Here is a 22,130-nt window from a genome sequence, read left to right on the forward strand (position 1 = left end):
CTGTGGGGTTTTGCTGATGGACACCAGAGCTCATCTATTTTTAATTATATTTTAGGGTGTGCTGCTGTATGGACCTCCAGGCACAGGGAAAACACTGTTAGCAAGAGCCGTGGCCCATCACACTGACTGCACTTTCATCCGTGTATCTGGCTCTGAACTTGTACAGAAATTCATTGGCGAGGGTATGTGCTTAACACCTCTTTTAATCCTTCCTCTGAAGGATGGCATTGCTAATAATGTGGTGCTTTCTAACGTGATGTCAGCTTAGGTTAAATGTGCAAGTCATGGTGTTGGATTCAACTCTGAACCTTCTGCCTTGCCTGTTTCAAATTTAGTTTTGTTTTGTTTGTTCCTAGGCATTACTGTCTAGGTAGATATTTATCGCCTTTCCTAATTGCTGTTGACAAGATGAGCTGCCGCCTTGAACCATTGCAGTCAATGGGCTGTTATGAAGGGAGTTCAAGGATTTTAACCTTGTGATCTTGGAAGACAATGATATAGTTGCAAGTCAGGATAGTATGTAGTTCGGAGATGAACTTGCAGGCATTGGTATTCCCATATATCTGCTGCCCTTGTTCCTCTAGATGTTTAAGGTTGCAGGTTTGGATTGTGCTATCAAAGGAGTTTTGATGAGTACCTATGCCAAGCAACAAAGATGTGTTGTGTACATTATACAACAATTTATTCAGCTTTTGTTTCTTGCCCCTGAACACTCTTGGTGGGTTGTCTTCCTTTTATTTTTCAAATTTAATTATGAATTATTTATGTCTGGGTATTGTTCTGTTGGCAGACATCTGGATTCTCATTAAACTGCCTGTATTTGATATGTATCTTACCAGTGCCCAAATGTGTCTCCTAAATAAAGGTTGATCCTGTACTTGTATTCAACACTCACATGAACATTTTCCAGCAAATTCAATGGGGATTCAGGCTGGCCTGTTCCAAACGCTGTCTCCGCCACACTGTGCTAACCATTGAAGCTAGTTGTATCCTCCTGGAGGTCTGGCTGAGATCGGATTGTTCCGTGCAGATCTAACATGTTAGCTGATCTTTGCATAAGATATTTGGGAGTGACTGTATAACTTTTTTTCATTTTTTTCTTTCATGCCTGTTTTTACTGATACAAGTTGAAGTATATTTGCATATTCACTGCTCAGATGGTAGTTGTTCATTTGTCTGCCCAGATATTGCATGGTGTTAGGCTATTCAGCAGTGAAACAAAGAAAATCTGTCTTCAATCCTGATTTCTTCACCTGATATTCAAACACCAGTACTTTTCAGTGAGTTTCACTGGTTGTTATTAATTGCAAGGAAGATTCCTTATCTTTCCTGTTTTTGTTTTCCCTGAGCATGGGAGACTCTGAGACCATGTAGTTGTGTATCATTGCACTGCCTGAGATGTCATTATCTAATGAGAGATAATGGGAACTGCAGATGCTGGAGAATCCAAGATAACAAAGTGTGGAGCTGGATGAACGCAGCAGGCCAAGCAGCATCTCGTGAGCACAAAAGCTGACGTTTCGGGCCTAGACTCTTCATCATTATCTAACGTTTGTTTTGCTGGTGACTCCTTGTAAATGTCAATATGCTACTGAAGTCGTCTTACCAATGTCCGTGGAGGTGTGTTAACCAGTGTGACAGCTGATCAAAGGAGGCATTATTGTAGGAGATGTTCTGGAATTCAGCAACAGAAATTGAATGCTGGAAAATGAACAAGTATTATAAATGAAGAAAAATCACCTTGGACTCTCTCTGGGAGCTGTTTGACAGTCTCGCTCCTGAAATTTGGAACCGTCCCCTAATTTAAGGTGTCCCTGTGATAGTGTTGCAGTTACCTCCTGAGCCATTGCGAGCAATATTTTGATCACATCAGGTAATAATTTGTTGACTCTCTTGAATTGTGAAGTTTAATTTTAATTTAGAATAGATATGGAATAACTTGATGCACCTTTTCTCTCTCATGGTGGAAATTGGGAAGATAATACATGCTGTTCACAAAACTTCTTCAGTGAATTGTTAATAACATTTTTATGTAACCAGTACAGGCTTAGCAGGCAATACAATGTAGTCAGTGTTTGTATGCATTTTTGTTAAAACATTGACCACTTAACCTGCATTTAAGATTTGTAATTCAAATTGATATACATAAAAAAATTTGTTAAGCCCTTATTTTTTGCCTATTTTGTAGGTGCTCGTATGGTGCGTGAACTATTTGTAATGGCTAGAGAGCATGCTCCGTCTATTATTTTTATGGATGAAATTGATTCTATTGGTTCCTCACGATTGGAGGGTGGCTCAGGTGGTGACAGTGAAGTGCAGCGCACGATGTTGGAACTTCTAAATCAGCTAGATGGATTTGAGGCCACTAAGAATATCAAGGTATGGTTTAACTTTGCTAAGTGTCTCTCTCGGTTGCGCAAGCTAACAGTGTGCACCATAACATGGTTGTTCAGTTGCTGGGAAGGAAGACCAAAGAGGAAAAGAATATTTGGAACCTTTTTCATGTAAGTGAGCTTCTCTTCCTTCATGCTCCAGTACTGCTAGAAAAAGTAATTGAATGTCTAGAACAAATGCATTGGGCTATGATGTGAAGTACATCCCTTTGTGCACGCATCGGAGCCCCAGCTGAATAGTGCTTCCTGGCATTTATCTTGGCAATGAGAGGCAAAGTCTATGATTTGAACAGAGGGCTGGAGGATTAAACGGGTGGTGAATGTCAGGCCAGGGAGAAATGAAAATAATCTGTTTGGGTTGTAAACAGAATCTAAATTATATTTGTCCTACACATCACTGATTGCAGCTGTTTCCATGTTTGGCACAGGTAATTATGGCAACTAACAGAATTGACATTCTTGATCCTGCTTTGCTGCGGCCAGGACGAATTGATCGGAAAATTGAATTTCCTCCTCCAAACGAAGAGGTGAGTTTGGAATTGTATCATGCACGTAGATGATCGGATTGATGCTTTTGACATGTTTTTTCACAAAAAAAACTTAGATTTGCCTTGTACCAGCAGTCATAAAGTGACATTCTTTGGAAAGATGTCTGCATTTTCTGTTTGCCAATAATTTGGCATTGGTGTTTGTAAATGGAAAATTTTGCATCTGTTTTGGCCGTACTCTACTAATTGGTTGCAGACGGTATCCTGGGATTGTGCTCTGTTTCTGATTTTTGTGTTGAGTGCCTAAATGGTGGCAAGGTGAATGTCATCAAGGTAAAACTGTAAATTCTCTAGCCATCTTTATGAACCGTAACTGGAAATGGGAGCTCTGTGCCTATTTAAAGAAGCTTGAATAGGTTCTTTTATTGCTTGAAGTTATTTAATTAAAAGGGTGCTAAGCAGATTTTTTTCTTTTGCTGCCACAACATGAGCTTTCAGTTAACTACGGCACATGGAATTTCACATGCCACTATAAATCAATGTGGCCGGTTACTAATGATATTTTGCTCTAACGCCAAGTGAACCCAGACTCTGTTTTGATGCACATCTAATGTCATTGACCAGCTTTTGAGAGGAGCAATCTGTTTGATTGATAACACAATATATTTAAACAACGTGCACATATTTGAACTGCTTTGCTGAGTGCAAGTCTTGCTTTTGCTTCTTGACTCCCCTCCTCAGGCTCGTCTTGACATTCTAAAGATTCATTCTCGCAAGATGAACTTAACACGTGGTATCAATCTGCGCAAGATTGCTGAGTTGATGCCAGGGGCATCAGGTGCAGAGGTTAAGGTGAGTGTTATCCAGGCATAATTCTGCTATGTGTATTTGTTTTTAAGGGATTGCACTAGTGCCAGAACATGACCCTTTTTTCATCTAAAATCTGTTCTTGTTGGTAAATTTTATACATCATAACCAGCAATAGTATTTCCCAGGACTTGAATCTACTCCAATCATGAAGCAGAAAGAAGTTGTAAATTTAGATATTTGCACTTGTAAAGTTCTTTACTAAGTTAGATTTGTTTTAATAGAAAATTTAAAATGTTTAACTTGCTGCAGACTTGTTAACTTGCTGTTTGGTACGTCTGAGTGGATGGCAGATCAGTAATATCATTCATGCGTAACTCTACTGTAGTTGATTAAACTTTTCCAATTCAATGCATTATGTAGATATGTGCATTACATCAGCATCACTGTGACGACCTATCTGCAGTATTCATTGGACTAATTTTTGAATGATGCTTTTATTCTGCAGGGCGTATGCACAGAAGCTGGCATGTATGCCTTAAGAGAAAGAAGAGTTCATGTCACACAAGAAGACTTTGAAATGGCAGTGGCAAAGGTATGATACCTTAGAAGTTGTACAAATCTGACTTGATCGATATCCTATATTTTCCCTCAACAACAGCAATAATGTGTTGTAAATTAATTCTCACAAGAAATCCTTAAGCTTCATTAAGAGTACTATGTTAATTTGCAGTGACATCTAATAGCAAACTACTCTGCACCAGAAACATTCCTTTGTAATAATTTTCTCCTAACATCTGTTTCAAGTAATATTCTAACATCCCACAGCCTGTTTATTGCACTGTGATCCCTTTAAAATTGACACACGTGGTATCTTAAAGGGACTGCGCTTGTGTGTGGTATTAGTTCCCTGATTGGCGCATTCTGAAATGCTAAGATGTTGGATTCGAGTGATGACTTGTTTTAAAATGATGATCACCTCACCAGTAATTCCTAAACCAGAAGACATAATCCTACAGTTCACGTTTTTTGGTTTTGATAAAGATGCTTACTAATTCATCTTGACTTTCCTTACCAGCAAATTATTTTAATAACCATTCACCTGAATTCTGATGCTGGAAAATCTATAATGTTCTTTATATCCTCACAATAGCCCATCTAAAAATTTCCTAGCCAAGGTCTATCCAATATTTTGCACAAATGCTTTAATTCTTTACTCTTGTTCTCTTATGATCCTATTTATAAAATCCAAGATGTTAGCCATTTTTATTTGATTATTTGCCTGCATGTTTAGTTTTTTTTTAAACAATCCACTCTTGTCTTTCACTAATCCACATTTCTATGAACAGCACCACTCCTTTTGAGTATTTTCAGCCCTTCAATCTGAACAACAAACTCTACATTTCCTGTTTTGCTGAATACTAACTCCAAGTGTTTTTAGAGAGTTTTTGTTTTCTTCCTCCCTTTGATTATTTTTTCCCCACTCTGGCACTTGTACAGTAGAAATTAAAAACCAAAGCTGTCAAGGGGGATCCTGTATTTGGTGTTTTGCTGAAAGACAGTTGCACTACCTGACATCACAGTTTGGCAGACTTGCCCCATATCTTGACGACTTCTGAATGATCAACAAAATTGACCCATGACCACAGTTGTCAACTTGTACATTTTCCAGTAATAAAACAAGTGCTGATATCTGCTTTTAGAACCCATGAGTATCAATGCGACTTTTATCAAGTTAACCTTCATTGTGTTATGCTGTGTTGTTCACAATGATTATCTGCCCTGTTCATCTGCAAATCTTTTCCTTAATTGCAGGTTATGCAAAAGGACAGTGAAAAGAACATGTCTATCAAGAAGCTTTGGAAATAAGTGCATGTAATAAGATTGTTGTTACCATGGTGATGGGAGATTGTAATGGTTTGAAAGTATCTAATCATCATTAACTTTCCTGTCTTTAATAAATATTCATAAAACTTAGTAATCTGGAGTTTTTGAATGTGTTGCTGCTTACTGTGGTCATTTCGTACTTTGTTGGTTACGGGTTCATTTTAACTTAATTTATTTTCTTGTTCACTCTCCAATCAATCACCTTCCTAAAATCCACTAATTAGTGTGAGGATTTCCATAAAGCATTTAAGAGACTCATTTGGCAGAATATTTCTCTTATTGTTGTTGGCCCAAGTAAAAAGAAAAGAATTGAGAGAAGTTATTCAACATACAAAATCTAAACTAAATGTTGAGCAGATTTCCTCAGAAAAACGAGTGCAACTGCCCAATTTGAATGGAATAGACACATTCTTGATAATTTGCACTCTTATTAAATGTAATTTGGAATAATATAAAAGTAATATAAATTGGGTGAAGCAAGCTTTCTGCACGGTTTAGACATCTTCCATCATAAACTCACTCAGGGCTTTCACTGAATTGATGGGAGAATTCCTGCAAACATTGCTGCCATCCATTTCAACCCAGTTCCACTCCATCACAGAAAAGAGCAGTTATGAAGAAGAATGCAGATCACTTTGTTATGGTTTATTTTCAATGCAAAAATCTCTACAGGAGACTTGTACATGACTGTTTATTGGCTCTATTACAAATGTGGTCCCAAATAGAACAGAAGCACCAAACTGCAATGTATATAGAAATAAGCATTTTTTTTGTTATCTGTACAGCAATGTCTGTAAAACTTATCTGACAATTTTAACATTAAAATTTCCACCGAATTAAATTTAAATGAATTAGTAACATTTTATATTTTGTAACCTCAACTCTGCTTAAGGGCTTTGAGTTCCCTTGCATCCATTCATGGAATGAACCCATAAAACCAGCATTAATGCTGGTGTGTTACTAAAACCACTTCATTAGAACTGTGGCTGTCGTGATCGTATTTTAAGGAACCATGAACTCTTTGGAATAAAACAATGGCGAGCCTTCTTTTGCAAGGCTGTGCAAAAGGTTCAATGTCACAATTAGCAACTTAGGCAGTATATAATGCAAATCTTGAACAGAAGTTCACTTTTTTGAAAATCAGAGTCCAGTACCTAACTAATACAGGCATTCTCTATAAATATCTACATTTTGTACCTTAGTCCTGCACGTCACTGCATTGAATATAAAAGCATCAAAACATGAAAAATCTGTTAGTATAAACATGTAAAAGCATAACTTCAATCACTGCAGTATTGGCTGCATGCTGTATGCAACAGGAAGAATATTTGTTTAGTCATATTTTTCAATCGTACATAATGTAGCATATATTCCAACATCCCACCTTGTGCTCGAAGGCAATTTGTATTCTCATTCTAACTTACTACTGGGAAGGGAGCCATATGCTGTCTCTCTGATTCCTGGTACACTTCATCCATCTGCCATGAGGTGCATTTTACTAATTAGTCAGTCATATAGAAATTACTACCCTGTTGCCCTCCTATTTTGGTGACACGGTTCTAGCCGGTTTATAAAGCACTTACAAATTTGAACAATAAATGCCTATTTGCAGATGCTGAAGTACTTCAGTTAAATCCCAAATTACTATGTATTCAAGTCAAATGGCAACATGATGGAGTCTTTTGATAATTTGCTAAATTCAGGCAGTTGAATTGATGCAATGCAATGAGTACTTTCTTTTTAAAATAAAACTATTCCTGTATACTTTGTGAATATTTTCAAGGGTAATTTGAGCAAAGGGGCCTATTTGAATTGAAAACGTTAAACATTTTCAATAATTGTCCTACTGTAGCCCATGCTTACAGTTGGCTGACAGTTGCTAAACTGAACAGAGTTTGGATTCTATGCCCAGATTCTCTGTGTATTTAAATGGACTGTTTATATGAACCTTTTGCAGCACTTCGTTTAGAACTGGAGAGGTTTCACCTATTGGCATCCTCAGTTAATTGTCTTTGGTCAGGCTTTGCATCTTGTGTAAAATAAACCCATGGTAGTCTGGGAGGCTACCTTACAAAGTTAGAATTTTTGGATTGTGGAAACTGGTGAGCAGTGAAGTGAAACACAACAAATAGCAGTGTATAGCTAACTTTGTTTACTTTATTATGGAAACTTTAATTAGGTTAAAAAGAACCAACATTTAAGAGTAAAATGTCAGTGTCACTGGACAGGTAGTTTAAAGCCAGATTGTAATCCTTTGGGGCCACAAATTATATGATTGCAATTCTGCATGTTATTTCTTGAATTTAGAGCTAGATTCCATAATGGTGACCATTAAACAATCATGAATTGTCAAAAAAAATTCATGTGGTTCACTGTCCTTTTGTGGAAGGAAATCTGCCATCTTTACCTGGCTGGCATAACATGTAGCTGCAGACCCACTGCAATGTGTCTGAAATGGCCTAGCCCAGCCACTTGATTTAATAGTAGCAGGGAGATATACTTTTTTGAACATTTACATTAAGTAACTTTTATAGAATTCTTTCAGTCCAAAATTTCCTTTTCTGGATTTGAACTGACTTGTGACAATGAGTCGATTTTCCATTTAATCCCTATCCAGTTATTACTTGCTGGAAATGAATGTATATTTTAGATGAGAGAAGGTTTGGTGTTAGGTGGGATCGACTTGATGGTTGCTTAGCAACTAACGCTGACTATCTTGATTTTAGAGAATGACTACTTGAGTTGCCTCTGAACAAGGAAAACTACCCACTTTTGCTGTCCGAACTCAATCAACCTCAGGAAAATCGGTCTTAGTTTTAAAATTCATGTTGTATGACTGAAGTTACTGATGGCTGAATTATGCTGACCTGCTTTTAATACAACTAAATGCAGTAATTTAACAAATAAAAGCAAACAGCATCTCTCAGATCATTATGTGCAAACCACATTATCACAAAATGCACCACAAATTCAAAATCCTACACTCTGTAAGGAAAAACACCTTCTACGTACATTTATGGAGTTTTGACTAAAAATGCCATCTCAATGTTAGCAGATTCATTAAGGACCTGCTAACCAACTGAAGCTAGATCAGCTAGCATCCTAGTTGGACTGTATGACTTAAACATTTGTTCGAAACAAGGAAATTGCAATTGCAGTTCATATCATCCCTGAAAGAACAATGTGAGGCATGATTATGCAGTTTAATAACTTTGTCCTATTCATTCATAATATTAAGTGAGTGAGATAACCTCCTGGTTACAGACATTTTGAAGCCTTTCTTGCACAGCCACCTATTAAACGACAATCTTGCATAAACAATTTTTCAACATTTCAAAATCTATTCTAAACTATTCCACACTTTCACAGCAGTCATTTCTGTAAACAGTTAAAACTAAAGCTTTGCGAGATCTGAATCTCAGATTTAACATTTAAATTTGCACTCAGCAGTTTATAATTAAAACATGTGACTTGTACCTGAAATATTCAACAGTCAAGTACCCTTAAAGATATTATTTTCCTTAACTTTGAAAATGAATTATTGTTGTATATGTAAAAAAAAAGTGACTGTACAATGCTATAGGAAAGCAAATATTTTCCTATATTACATTTCTTGAGGAAATCCTAATAAAATCTCATTTTTAAAAACTCCATCGAAGTTGGAATTAGACCTACTGTATCTGTGTTCCTATTAGGATCCTCTAATTATTTGTTTGAGCAGGTTTACATTATTTTTCTTCCCCCATTTATTTAGCATTCATGCTTTGGTTGATGTATCCTAATTGTATTATTCTCCATATGGCTCTAGATTTGACAGACTTTATGATGATTATTTAGAAACACAGAACAGGACACGAATTTGAAATTGAGTTGCACGGACCTGAAATCAAGTTAAATGTTTATTACAATTGGGTTGCCATAGCATTTGCACCCCTGCTAACTCTTTTGATTACATCAACTTTGTCCTGAGAGCCTGTTTCAAGTTCAAATTTACACTGGTGCTTGGTATTATTGAAAATGAATAAAAATTTCACTGGTTCAACTTCAAAAGAATCTGAATCCCAACAAACAATTTGTTTTCAACTAATTAATTAAGTGAGGATATAAACGACTAATGCCTTTTCCCTATTATCCTCCACTCTGACTTTTGAAATCTACAATATTTTGTAGAAATCTGTGAAGACATTCTCCTCCAAGCAGTTGTCTTTAAGATTGCTGAGTGATTTGTCAGAAACATTGCTATATATCTTTTTGGAAAACCTGATGGTGTATTCTGTTTAAGGCTGAAGTCTATCTTGAATCTGGATTTCCTAAAATGCTGCATCAAACCATAGAATTCTTTTTGATTCCCACAATATCCACAAACAGGGAAAAGATTCAAAATACTGTAAGCAAGTTTTCCTTCTCAGCATTAACTATCTCACAATTCCTCATTTCTTTGTGTTGGATGAAAACTATTGTGATAGAATTTTTTAAAAAGTGTACTTTCATGCAATGTGAATGAATGATATTTTAACACTGACAAAAAGTCCTTGGAGGAGATTAGTTCACAGGATGCAAAAGAAAAGACAGACTCTGCCGCTGAATAGAAATTGGGTGAAGCATTTTACGATAAGTAATGTATCCTGGAGTCTGTCACTGCACGAGGACAAACTGGGTAATATGCACATTTATCAGGGCAGTTATCCATGTAAGAGAATACATATTTGATCGATACAGATTGAAATAAGCCTTCTAGCTGTGCAGTGACTTCTCCTTATGATATTTAGTTCCAATTCCTACCTTTTGAGAGACTGAATGGATTAAAACTGCAGCACAAGAGAAGATTTAAGTTTTACAAAGGGTGAATCAGACAAAGACATTGCTTGATCAGATGAAATGTTTCCAGAATAAGTGGAACCAATATGAAAATTATTTCATACACACTCTGGTAGCTACAGAGTCTCCCAAGGCAAAATTAAATTTTGATGGGCAAACATACTGCAGGATGGGTCTGACAGATTTGGAGCTCAAATTAAATCCTCCCCTCCTCTCCCAACTCACTAGGAATCTAGAACAAGATTGCACAGGTTTCAGGATAAGAGGCTGACTATTTAGATCTGAGATGCAAAATAGCTTGACTCGAAGGGTTGTAGATCTTTGAAATTCTCTACCCCAGAAGGTTGTCAATGTACCATTATTGAATATTTGTAAAGAGTAAAATAGAGCGTTTGTGCTCAGGAAATTGAGGAATATGGGAAACAAGAGGCAAAATATCATTAAAACGAAGACCAGCCATTATTGTATTGAATGGCACAGCAAGTTTGATGGTCCATATAGTGTGCTCTTGACTTTTTTTTGTAGCCTAGGATTACTACTTTGCTTTTGATTTACCAGTGCAAATGTATTCATTTGCCAATAGTGCAATCACTAAGTTGCAGGCAGAACTGTACCATTAAACCGGTTACTGTTTTAAGTGCTAGGATGCCTTACAAGAATTAAAATGGCTTTTGTTCCTGTGAGACTGCAGCTATCAGAATGTTGTGAGTATAATCCGTCACTATCCAAGAGGGTAATCAAGATCCTTTTCTTAAGTTCACTAATTTGTCATTCTCTTTAAGAGGCCACCAGGCTATTTTGTGGACTTCTGAGCAGTCACTCAGTTGTGCAATCTTTTTCATTCCAACACGAAAATAAGTGCAAATCTAATGGCAGATTTGGGCCATGCCAGAGGCCTTCAATCAAACTGAGTTCCTGGAGTTATACATAACCAAAGATTGGGTGAACAGCCCTGAATAGTTGAGCAAGGCTTTTAAAATGATCATGTTTTTCCTATTACAGCTGGTATTTCTCAGCCACTAGTGCAGCAGAAGGAGAAGGAATGTTTCAGATAGGTTATCAAATTTTACAGTTTTTTTTAAGACTTCATAAAAATATGGCTAGAATGTCCCCAGCAAAGAGTAATTTCTCTGCTTGTGATTTACAATCCAACCAGGCGTGTTTCTCTGACATCGAAGAAGCAGTGCAAGTAACATGAATATGGAGCTCCAGTTCTTTGGAAGGGAGGCATCATTGTGCCTAAGTGATACGGATGCCCAGTACCTGTTCAAGTTCTTGTCTGCGTTGCTGAACCTGTATGGAAGAACCAGAGATTGCTTCAAGTTTTGAATCCCACAGGCCTGATATTATATTGCACAACTTTTGCTGTGTAGCATTAATAATAGGATTGATGTTATCTCCATCCCAGTTTCTGTTAAATCAATGTCCTGCAATTGTGTTAGGTGATCCAGCAGTGTACATTTCCGACATTGACTGAAACTCCCCCTTTTTCACTGGGATCACAGCAGTGCTTTTAAAAATAACACCGCTGTCAAAACAGTGGAGTAGACCATGACATTAAACATTTTCCATTGGTGATTTTGAGGCTTTTTAAAATGTTTTTCCAGACTGTATATCACGTTTGCACCCAGCCCTCATAAAACCATTTGCCTTAGAGCAGCAGGGCAGATGTACAGCCAAGTTTTGCTGGGTTGCCTTTCTATGCTGAAGTTACTGAGATCATGACTGTGTAAGGGGAGAGATGAGTTTTACAAAATAGTTTACCAAAAACATTTAAATCATCCCTAGACATTCCAAGGGCATTAAAACTGAATCACAATATGGTACATTGGTGAATGCCTTTTACACAAGTTTTCTTTGTAACCTTTTGGTGCAAGCCCATAACTAACTGGTTGGGCGTTGATGAGATTTTTCTTCTGGTATGTTCTGAACTTTAAAACAGAATTAACTAAAGCTCCATGGGAAACAGACACACCCACACATATTTTGCCATCCTTTACCTTCTACCTATGACAAGTAGTTAAACTTTGGATCCCAACATTGAGAACAGCAACTAACTGCGGAACTTAAAATAGCAAAAGTACTGCAATTCTGTAAAAAGAAGACATGGGACGCAAAAACCATGAAAGCTCCAGGACAGCATCAGAATACTCCTCTCATGGCTAATATACATCAAACTAGTGAAGATTATCCACAATCATACACCTCAAATTTAACCTCTCATTTACATCTCAAAATTCCATAATAAGGTTTCTGATCGTAATAAGTCTTTTACAATAGGGATTGACTGCTTGATCCACTGTAAAGGGAGTCTAAACTCCCAAGTCTAACTGCTATTTCTTTCTGAAATATGAGATGATGGCTAGGATCATTTAAGTTTGCATATGTTCTCTTAATCAAACTTCCAGGCAGCCTCTGAAATCTAGTGAGAAATCAAAAAGGCAAAATGTATACAAAATATGGACAGTGGGGGGGATAAAAAGTACAGCATGTGGCATTAACTTTCAAACTGCCTGCAATTATACTGTGTGGACGAGTGTTGCGATATAGCGTTCTGCAGAAGGTTAGCAATAGAGCACTGCTGAGTCCTCATGTGCCCAACTCTGGGCTTTAGGTGTGCTTGCAGTTCGAGATGCAGCCATTTCCTTAGAAGAAAAAGGAATGGCAGAGAAACTTGGGACTAAGTCAACCCCTACCCAATGTTGTTCAGAGAGAGCAGAAAATAGGCATTAATGTGGTACGAGGAAACAACTGATTATGACAAGTTGTTTGCTCAAGCATGGAAGCAAACTGGGTGCCTGTGGTTCCAGCCTTGCCGATCTAAGCAATTAGGTCTTGTGATAACATTTCATGAATCTAACTCTGAGGAAAGATCACCTGAAAGTTTAATTCTGTTTTATTTTCCATATTTTGTCTGACCTATTGACCATTTCCAGCATTTTTTTATTATTAGGGTCATATCAGCTTTCCATAATATTTTGTCTTATTTTCCTTCTGTGCACTGGTTGCGCATCTGGAGTTTTGGAAGGCAGTACTATTGACTCAACACTAAATTGAAACATCAACAACTTGAAACATAAGCTAACAGGAATACAAATTTCAAACGTGATCCACATTACTCCATTGTACAGGGCATTTCCGATTTACAAATGGCCGACTTACGAACACGTACTTATGAACACAACCTCATACAATGCTATAATGTCAAAGACCCGACATTGGATATTTTCTGTATTTATGAACGGCTGCTTTGTATTGTCCTGCACTCTGTTCAGATTTGATAACGACTCAGCATGTGAAAGGACCCCAGAATGGAACCTATCCGTAATCCACGAACTGCCTGTATAGACTTTGCAGCCAATGAAGACAAAAATATATCATTGTGATCAATATTCCTTATACCTTCGAGAAGATGAATCGTCCAACCCCTTCCTGTGTCCATGGTTCATGATAAAACTCAGCCCTTCTCTCTTCTTCTGGATTTCCAACGACATCCGTCATAATCTGGATCCAATTCAGAGCACAATAAACTTAGAAGCCTCGCATATCAAATGTCAAAATACAACAACTACAGGACAACTCAGTTGCAATCATTAATTTGAATTTAAATCATTTGGTATAAGATGCAAAATTCCAGAAACAATGTTCTGTTCAAAAGACACCCTTTCACTGGCAGTGCCAACAGCAATAATGGAGTTCTACTTACCTTCTGGTAGGGCTGCCCTACCTCCATAGGATCAGTCTGAATTTACTTGTGCAAGTAAATTTCTAAAAGTGTTGCAAACATTATCATAATGCCACAGATAAGAATTATGTGGAGTTGATTTCTTCTAATGTTGAGGAATGCAGTGCTTAATAGGAGGTTACATCATGTATTAAGAATCAACTGTAATTTCACTCTTCATGATTTTGGTGGTGGTGTTTAAAATGATTAATGCTTCAACTGAAACAGTGGCAAGAGAATGTCAGGCCAAAACTTGCACCATTCATTTGCCAGTTTCCTACCACATAATTGCAGAGCCAATGTCTTTTGAAATGGTTTCTGTGAAAGATAATTAGGGTAATCCTTAATAGTACTTCCTTTCTGTTGGAACACTTTACACACAGTTATTTGCTGAAGGCAGTGTGTAAAAAGCCAGTACAAGACACCTGTATACAACTGTAAATCAAGATCCGCCCATGTTTCCTGACTTGTTGGCCACTAGCAACTATTCAACCATGCAGGCAGGAGACTTCAGAGATAGTGTCTAACTTGTTTTTTCTTGACTCTAAAGAATTGACTTCCTGCTTTTATTGATTTGAGAGTTTTAACTAGTAAAGAAGCTGTGTTAATACTGCCCGAGTAGCTAAGTGCGTTTAGGCAGAGATAACTAACTTCTTCCCAGACATGTGTAAAAAGTGAGGGGGCAGGCAGGAATATGAAGTAATCAGATTGACTATAATCTTACTGAATGGTGTAACAGGCTTGAGAGGCTGAGCAGATGATTCCCAGGCACCAATTTCCCGAGTTGGTCTGCATACTTACAACGTCAGGTCAAATATGGAGATACAAACCTTCATTCAAAATGAGATATGCAGTACGGGAATTTAACAGCCTAAGCTTCAGAAGATACTTAAATAATTAATTTATATGGGTTCTTTTCCCAATCAGTGATGTGTTCATGTATTTTTCACCTGTTCATGTAATTTTCTCTGCTACTGAAGTGAATCAAAGCTCCAGGAATACCTTTGAAATAAAATGCTACGGATACCTCCCAGATGAAAAGACATTTAATTATATAGATAAATAGAAAAGCCAGGCTCTCTGAACTAGATGGTTTACATTTAAATCACTATAAGTTTAACACAAGTAATTATTACAAAATAATCTATAAGGCACTCAGAGAGAAGATAATGAGCCCATCTTGTTGGAGAGTTTGTATCAGTGATAATGGGAACTGCAGATGCTGAAGAATCCAAGATAACAAAGTGTGGAACTGGATGAACACAGCAGGCCAACCAGCATCTCAGGAGCACAAAAGCTACTCCTGAGATGCTGCTTGGCCTGCTGTGTTCATCCAGCTCCACACTTTGTTATGTTGCTGGAGAGATTGGTGTGTTGAGGGCTGAACTGCTGTTACTTAAAAATACTTTCTGTCAGGAGGTCAAACTTCAATATTGTTCACCGGGCCGTTGCATTACAGGGATAGCAAAAAAACTGTTACCAACTTTAGGACCTTCAATAACTTTAGCTGAGACTATATTGGTTCCCATATTTTAGACGACTATCACAGTTAACTCCCATTATCCTGTATCTTTTTCACCTCGATGGCCAGGTGTACAGGTCAGTCATGTGGAAATCCTGGTAATTCCTTTGCTACTCTGGCCTTGTCCTTTGAATTTCAAAGATTGCAATAAATCAGAACCAATGTACAGCTTCTTCTTGTGTTCTTATACCTTGTAGTCTCGACATTGTGACTTTATCCAGTCTTGGATGAACTCCTGTGGGTGGTTGCTGAAGCTCAGCATAAAGTCACGTTGGATCTTCAACTGATTGATAGATTCAATTGTGTCATGAATCTAGAAAATAATGTAACCACTTATTATTTTATCAAAACACTTTCAGAATCTTCACTAACGTCAGAACAGATAATCAACTGTAGCAAAACTGCAAAGTATAAAATGTGTGTGCGCAAGTCAGCAATTGCAACGTTTGCTTGTCTCTTGCAGTGTAGAGAAGGGAAAAACATGGAAAAAGCTGTTGTGCCTCTTTTATCAGAGACTATTCAAGCCACAATTCATACATCAGTCAACTTGGTTAACATTCTTTAGCAAATGCTTTTCTGACAGCTCTAATACAGCAGTAAACCATGTTCCATAGAATAGCTAGTTACTCTGTGTTGACCCTTATAGAGGCTCTTGGGGTTGCAGTGACAGTGTCCTGACCTATGGACCAGAAGCCCTGGGTTCAAATCCCATCACAACCAGAAGTATTTCATAATTGAAGGAGGGTCACTCGACCTGAAACATTAACTCTGATTTCTTTCCACTGATGCTGCCAGAGCAGCTGAGCTTTCTCAGTAATTTTTGTTTTTGTCATGTTTGGAACCTCATTACCCACATTTTCAAACAACAGACTGCACAGCACCACAAATTAGCTAACATCATGAATACTACCAAGAATAACTCTTGAGGTTGCTATCATAACAGTGTGGAGCTGGAGGAACACAGCAGGCCAGGCAGCATCAGAAGAACAGGAAAGCATCAGTAGTTCTTACTGTCTCTGAGGTTGCTATCATGTTGCCTGGGAGATTACAAAACTAATGCTTCTAAATTATAGATAATAAAATGTGAGGCTGGATGAACACAGCAGGCCCAACAGCATCTCAGGAGCACAAAAGCTGACGTTTCGGGCCTAGACCCTTCATCAGAGAGGGGGATGGGGTGAGGGTTCTGGAATAAATAGGGAGAGGGGGGAGGCGGACCGAAGATGGAGAGAAAAGAAGATAGGTGGAGAGGAGAGTATAGGTGGGGAGGTAGGAAGGGGATAGGTCAGTCCAGGGAAGACGGACAGGTCAAGGAGGTGGGATGAGGTTAGTAGGTAGGAGATGGAGGTGCAGCTTGGGGTGGGAGGAAGGGATGTGTGATAGGAAGAACAGGTTAGGGAAGCAGAGACGGGCTGGGCTGGTTTTGGGATGCAGTGGGTGGGGGGGGGGGGGGGGGGGGAGGGGGAGATGAGCTGGGCTGGTTGTGTGGTGCAGTGGGGGGAGGGGACGAACTGGGCTGGTTTTGGGATGCGGTGGGGGAAGGGGGGATTTTGAAGCTGGTGAAGTCCACATTGATACCATTGGGCTGCAGGGTTCTCAAGTGGAATATGAGTTGCTGTTCCTGCAACCTTCGGGTGGCATCATTGTGGCACTGCAGGAGGCCCGTGATGGACATGTCATCTAAAGAATGGGAGGGGGAGTGGAAATGGTTCGCGACTGGGAGGTGCAGTTGTTTATTGCGAACTGAGCGGAGGTGTTCTGCAAAGCGGTCCCCAAGCCTCCGCTTGGTTTCCCCAATGTAGAGGAAGCCACACCGGGTACAATGGATACAGTATACCACATTGGCAGATGTGCAGGTGAACCTCTGCTTAATATGGAAAGTCATCTTGGGGCCTGGGATATGGGTGAGGGGGGAGGTGTGGGGGCAAGTGTAGCATTTCCGGCGGTTGCAGGGGAAGGTGCCGGGTGTGGTGGGGTTGGAGGGCAGTGTGCCGGGTGTGGTGGGGTTGGACGGCAGTGTAAATTATGATGTCTTATTTTCTGAAGTATTGACATTTACTTTAAATTTGTTTTTCACCAATTCCCTTTCATCTCCTCTGATCTGATTTTTCTGACTTAACTCGAAGTAAAAATTCGGTGTCAGCTGATCCACACCATTTGACATTAATTATGAGAAGTTAATAAATTCTGGCCAGAATGCCCACATCCCATAAATAACTAAAAAAGAAGTCTTGCCTTTCAACACTAAAATACAAGCTTCTGGAATCATTCCACAAAGTTCTGCTAGTTTACACTTGAAATCAGTCACATCACCCTTTCCATATAATTACAATGTACATAAATATACTTTGTGATATCTTGGCCAAAAGTAAAAATAGTTTTGTGGAAATATATAATACAAAGCAAAATCATGTACCATTTTTAAAGCTAAAACATAATACACTAAATTTCACTTGGTTCAATGTTTAAGCTACGCCTTCCCGAGCAGGAGTACACACTCATGATTCAACTTTGGTTCTCACATTGTGTTGAGTGGATGAAGACAACAAGGGCAGTGACTGGGCGGATCGCTCACTGCTATATGCCAGGTTGCTTGAAGGGCCTTCAGTGAGGGCAACACTTGCTCGGCTGAAGGGCGCAGAGGCAGATGGGGAGAAATCCGAGCTGCCTGAGGCATTGTGAATGCTGCAGTCCATCCAGGATTATGACCTCTGCCATGTGTCAAGGCAGAAGTGTTGTTTTGGGTGGAAGGGAGGTGGCGGGTTTTGCGTCAGCGAGCATATTTCTTCCTCTGTGTTTGGCTTTCTGCTGCCTCCTGTGGTTCCTGCAGTAGGCCCCTGTGGTGTCTTTGCACCATTATTTTCAGTCTCATTGCAAACCCTTTCAAGTGGATTTGACATGAACAAGTGCCAGTGCACTGTTAAATCCCTTCAAACTGAGCACAACTGACCTTGTTGTGTGAAGATGAAGTGCTCCTCTCCATTGAGCCTCACCAAGTTTAACAGGCCTAGCCCTCTGCTAGTCGCTTAACAGCCACCAGCTTTTACCGATCAGGTTTCAGCAGGCAGGGGAGACTGTGCAAATTGTGCAGTCACCACTAAACAGTGGTAGCTTCACTTATAAAAAGCCTTATGAGCCCAATCGCTTTGCTGCTGCCAGTGGGGGAGTTGCATACATTGGCCTGTTCTTGCCTCTGGTTTAACTGGGGACATTGCCCAGCAGCAGCAGGTTGACGCACTGCCTCTTGTACAATTTGCCAAGCTCAGTTTAGCTGCTTCAGCAGGCAGCATTATGGTTTGCCCTATGTCAGTCCCAGCTGCGAGGAGACACCGAGATCTCAAAAAGCAAAGCAAAAATAAAAACATAAATTGTGCTGCGACCGTTAATGTGAAGAGCAGTTTACTTGAGGTATAATTTATTTATGCCAAAACGGAAGATTCCAGATTTATCAGTACTGAAGGATCTCATAGGTAACTCCAATCATTTGCTGTTTCTATTCTAGAGATTACTCTACCTCACACAGCAGGGACACCATGGTGTGATGTAATCACAGCTAGCGTGATTCTGCGAGCTCATAGCTTCTGTAATCCTTCAACATGAAAGCAAACCAGATCTCCTCCAGCGAGCTAGAAAAATAAACTGAGCTCAACTCATGGACCTTAACATCACTACCCTTGCATACCAATGTTCATATTAATTTCCATATAAATACTGGCTTGATAATTTATTAGTCAGTGCGAAAAAAGATCAAAGGCTCTGAAATGACTGATGATAAATCAACAGGAGTACAAGAATGTGAGGTCAGCAGTAGTCAGACTTCAGTACAGTCCCCCAACCCTTTGACTCCTGGGTGCTTACAGACCAATTCTCAGCAAATTCACTCGAGCAAAACTCTTAGAAATTCAGGGCTACTTGACTAATGCAGCTCAGAACACAAAGACTATTATAGATATCCGGCATCAGTAATGCAAAGTGCTAGGGGCACTGACTATACATACGCTCTCCTCCATTATTCCACCAAAATAGGAGGTGATCTATATTCTGTTTAGAAATTTAATATTTTCACAAAGAACCTTTAATGCCTTTCTAAAAACAAATTGCTGTCATTCATTGTAACAATAAGAGAACCAAGAAGGGTTGTGACTTCCAATGAGGCAAGTGAGAAGCAGCAGGAAAGCTAATATTCATAAACAAAATGAGGCAAAGAACAGTTCATTTCAGAAGTTATCTCTAGAGGTAAACCTGTTGCAATCCAATTCTTAACTCCATTTAATCATAACACTAGTGTTCATCATAAACTTCATAGAAGCACACCATTCAGCCCATTGAGTCCACAGTGAACCTCCGAAAAGCATCCAACTCAGACCCACCCCCTACCCCATTCCTGCATTTCCCACCCTAGACACTGTGGTTAATTTAGCATAGTCAATCCGCATAATCTGCTCATCTTTGGACTGTGGGAGGAAGCCGGAGCACACGGAGGAAACCCAAGCAGACACGAGGAGAATGTGCAAACTCCACACAGACAGTTGCCCGAGGATGGAATCGTGGTTCCTGGCACTGAGAGGCAGCTGTGCTAACCACTGAGCCACTAGGGCAATCTAAATTACACTGCTGTAACTAAACTCAATGAAATCAGTTCCCCCATAACTATTTCCGATGAAAACCTGTTTAATTTCTATACCCTCCTTTCATAACTTTTACTTTATTATAAAAATTTAACAGCACATCAACATACAATTGGAAGTAGTGTACTCAAAATGAGCATAATATTTCAGATTTTTTTTTCTGGTTAGCAGAAGACTATAATAACCAAGTTTGGCTCATCATCATATTTCCACATGATGCATTCCAAAACAAACCTAAGCTTGCTAACAAAAGGGTAATATTGATGAATGTTTTATCTGTGTGAATGTGCACTGAAAAACACTTTGCTTTGCATCTTTGACATCCATTTATTACCATTGAATCCTTGTGTGTACAACCTCACATTTATAAATTCATTGTAAATTTAAATTCTTTTCTTCATCCACCTAATTAGCAACCTGAATTCAAGCGTCTGTGATAGCAATCTCCCTTGTGCCACATATTATTTTGTATCACTGCATTTTATCTGTAAGCCTTCCCTCATTTTATAAATTCTGTAAACAAAAAACCCACAGAGTTTCTGAGAAATGTTAGATATTTTTTAATCCCCAGCCATCACCCTTTACTCTATTTCCAAGTCAATTTTCAAAGCCCTTCGCTATTTTACAGATGATTTTATAATCTGACCGTCAAAAGATTAACCTGCAGGACCACAATCAAACGGAATTTGAAAGTCCAAATCAATTTCCACACATTAAGAAGGTAAACTTCTTAAAAGAATTCCAACAAATTTGTTAGGCATGACCCCGTGCTTCGAAATCTATGCCAACGCCTTCTAATTGAACTCTTGAGAAAATATTGTTCTGACTCACTGAGGTAACATGCGGGAAATCGAGCCTTGCTATTCCCAGAATTGTCACAAAAACGATTTTACAGCATACACAGAATTATCGAGTCACACAGCACAGAGGCAAACCATGCCGGCTATAATCCCAAATTAAAATAATCCGACCGACCTCCGCTTGGTCCATGTCCCTCCAAACATTTCTTATTCCTTACCTTATCTAAATGATTGTTGAACAATGTAATTGTACTTCCACCCACCCATTTTTCTGGACGTTCATTCCACACACTAACCACTCTCTTTGTAAAATATTGCCCCGCATTACTTTTTTAAAATCTTTCTCTTCTCACCTTAAAAATATGCCCTCAATTCTTGGAATTACCCATATGCTGGGGAAAAGACATTTGCCATTCACCTTATCTATATCCTGCATGATTTTAGAAACCTCCATTAGGTCACCCTCAGCCTCCCATGCTCCAGTGGAATAAGTCCCAGCCTATCCAGCCTCCCCCTATTCCCGGCAACATCCTGCAAAATCTTTTCTGAACCCAATCCAGTTTAATAATATCCTTCCTATTACATGGCGGCCAGGACTAGACACAGGACTCCAGGAGAGGCCTCACCAACGACCTGTGCAAATTCAACATAAGATCCCAAGTCCGATAATCAAAGGTCTGAGCAATAAAGCGTGCTAAACTGTCTTTATCACCCAGGTTGACAGAAAGCATGAACCAGGATTCTGTAACTGATAAAAATGACTATTTATTACAAGGAAACAGACTGTGGTTTTAGATAAACATTTATGAACTGTCGATATATATCAAGCAAAAAAATCATTCTCTTAAAAACTCCGCCTCATACACACACACAACACACCCCACACACAAACACAACCCACAACACACACACACACCCCACACCGCACCCCATACACACAAACAAATACACACACACACACACACACACAACACACCCCACACCACACCACACACACAAACACACAGGCACCACACCCCACACACACACACATCACCCACCGCACGACACCCCACACACACAC

The 22,130-nt window shown here is 39.0% G+C and overlaps 2 protein-coding genes across 9 annotated transcripts in view; one reads left to right on the forward strand and one right to left on the reverse strand.

Annotated features, from left to right (window-relative positions):
• Window positions 1-5,665, forward strand: part of psmc5 (proteasome 26S subunit, ATPase 5) — a 123,062-nt gene extending 117,397 nt beyond the window's left edge. For all 7 annotated transcript variants that reach the window (XM_059638716.1, XM_059638717.1, XM_059638719.1 and 4 more), the window contains 6 exons: window positions 56-182; window positions 2,189-2,379; window positions 2,822-2,920; window positions 3,623-3,733; window positions 4,197-4,283; window positions 5,504-5,665. In XM_059638716.1, coding sequence (XP_059494699.1) covers window positions 56-182; window positions 2,189-2,379; window positions 2,822-2,920; window positions 3,623-3,733; window positions 4,197-4,283; window positions 5,504-5,557 — 669 coding nt within the window. In that variant the 3' untranslated portion in view covers window positions 5,558-5,665. The remainder of the gene's footprint in view (window positions 1-55; window positions 183-2,188; window positions 2,380-2,821; window positions 2,921-3,622; window positions 3,734-4,196; window positions 4,284-5,503) is intronic.
• Window positions 5,666-6,187: 522 nt separating this feature from the next.
• LOC125466266 (SWI/SNF-related matrix-associated actin-dependent regulator of chromatin subfamily D member 2) overlaps window positions 6,188-22,130 on the reverse strand; it is an 85,253-nt gene continuing 69,310 nt past the window's right edge. For both annotated transcript variants that reach the window (XM_048560561.2, XM_048560560.2), the window contains 3 exons: window positions 15,830-15,952; window positions 13,796-13,897; window positions 6,188-11,686 (listed from right to left, as the gene is read on the reverse strand). In XM_048560561.2, the coding sequence (XP_048416518.1) occupies window positions 11,633-11,686; window positions 13,796-13,897; window positions 15,830-15,952 (279 nt within the window). In that variant the 3' untranslated portion in view covers window positions 6,188-11,632. The remainder of the gene's footprint in view (window positions 11,687-13,795; window positions 13,898-15,829; window positions 15,953-22,130) is intronic.

The sequence above is a fragment of the Stegostoma tigrinum genome, chromosome 31, assembly GCF_030684315.1.
Source record: "Stegostoma tigrinum isolate sSteTig4 chromosome 31, sSteTig4.hap1, whole genome shotgun sequence".
NCBI lineage: Eukaryota > Metazoa > Chordata > Chondrichthyes > Orectolobiformes > Stegostomatidae > Stegostoma > Stegostoma tigrinum.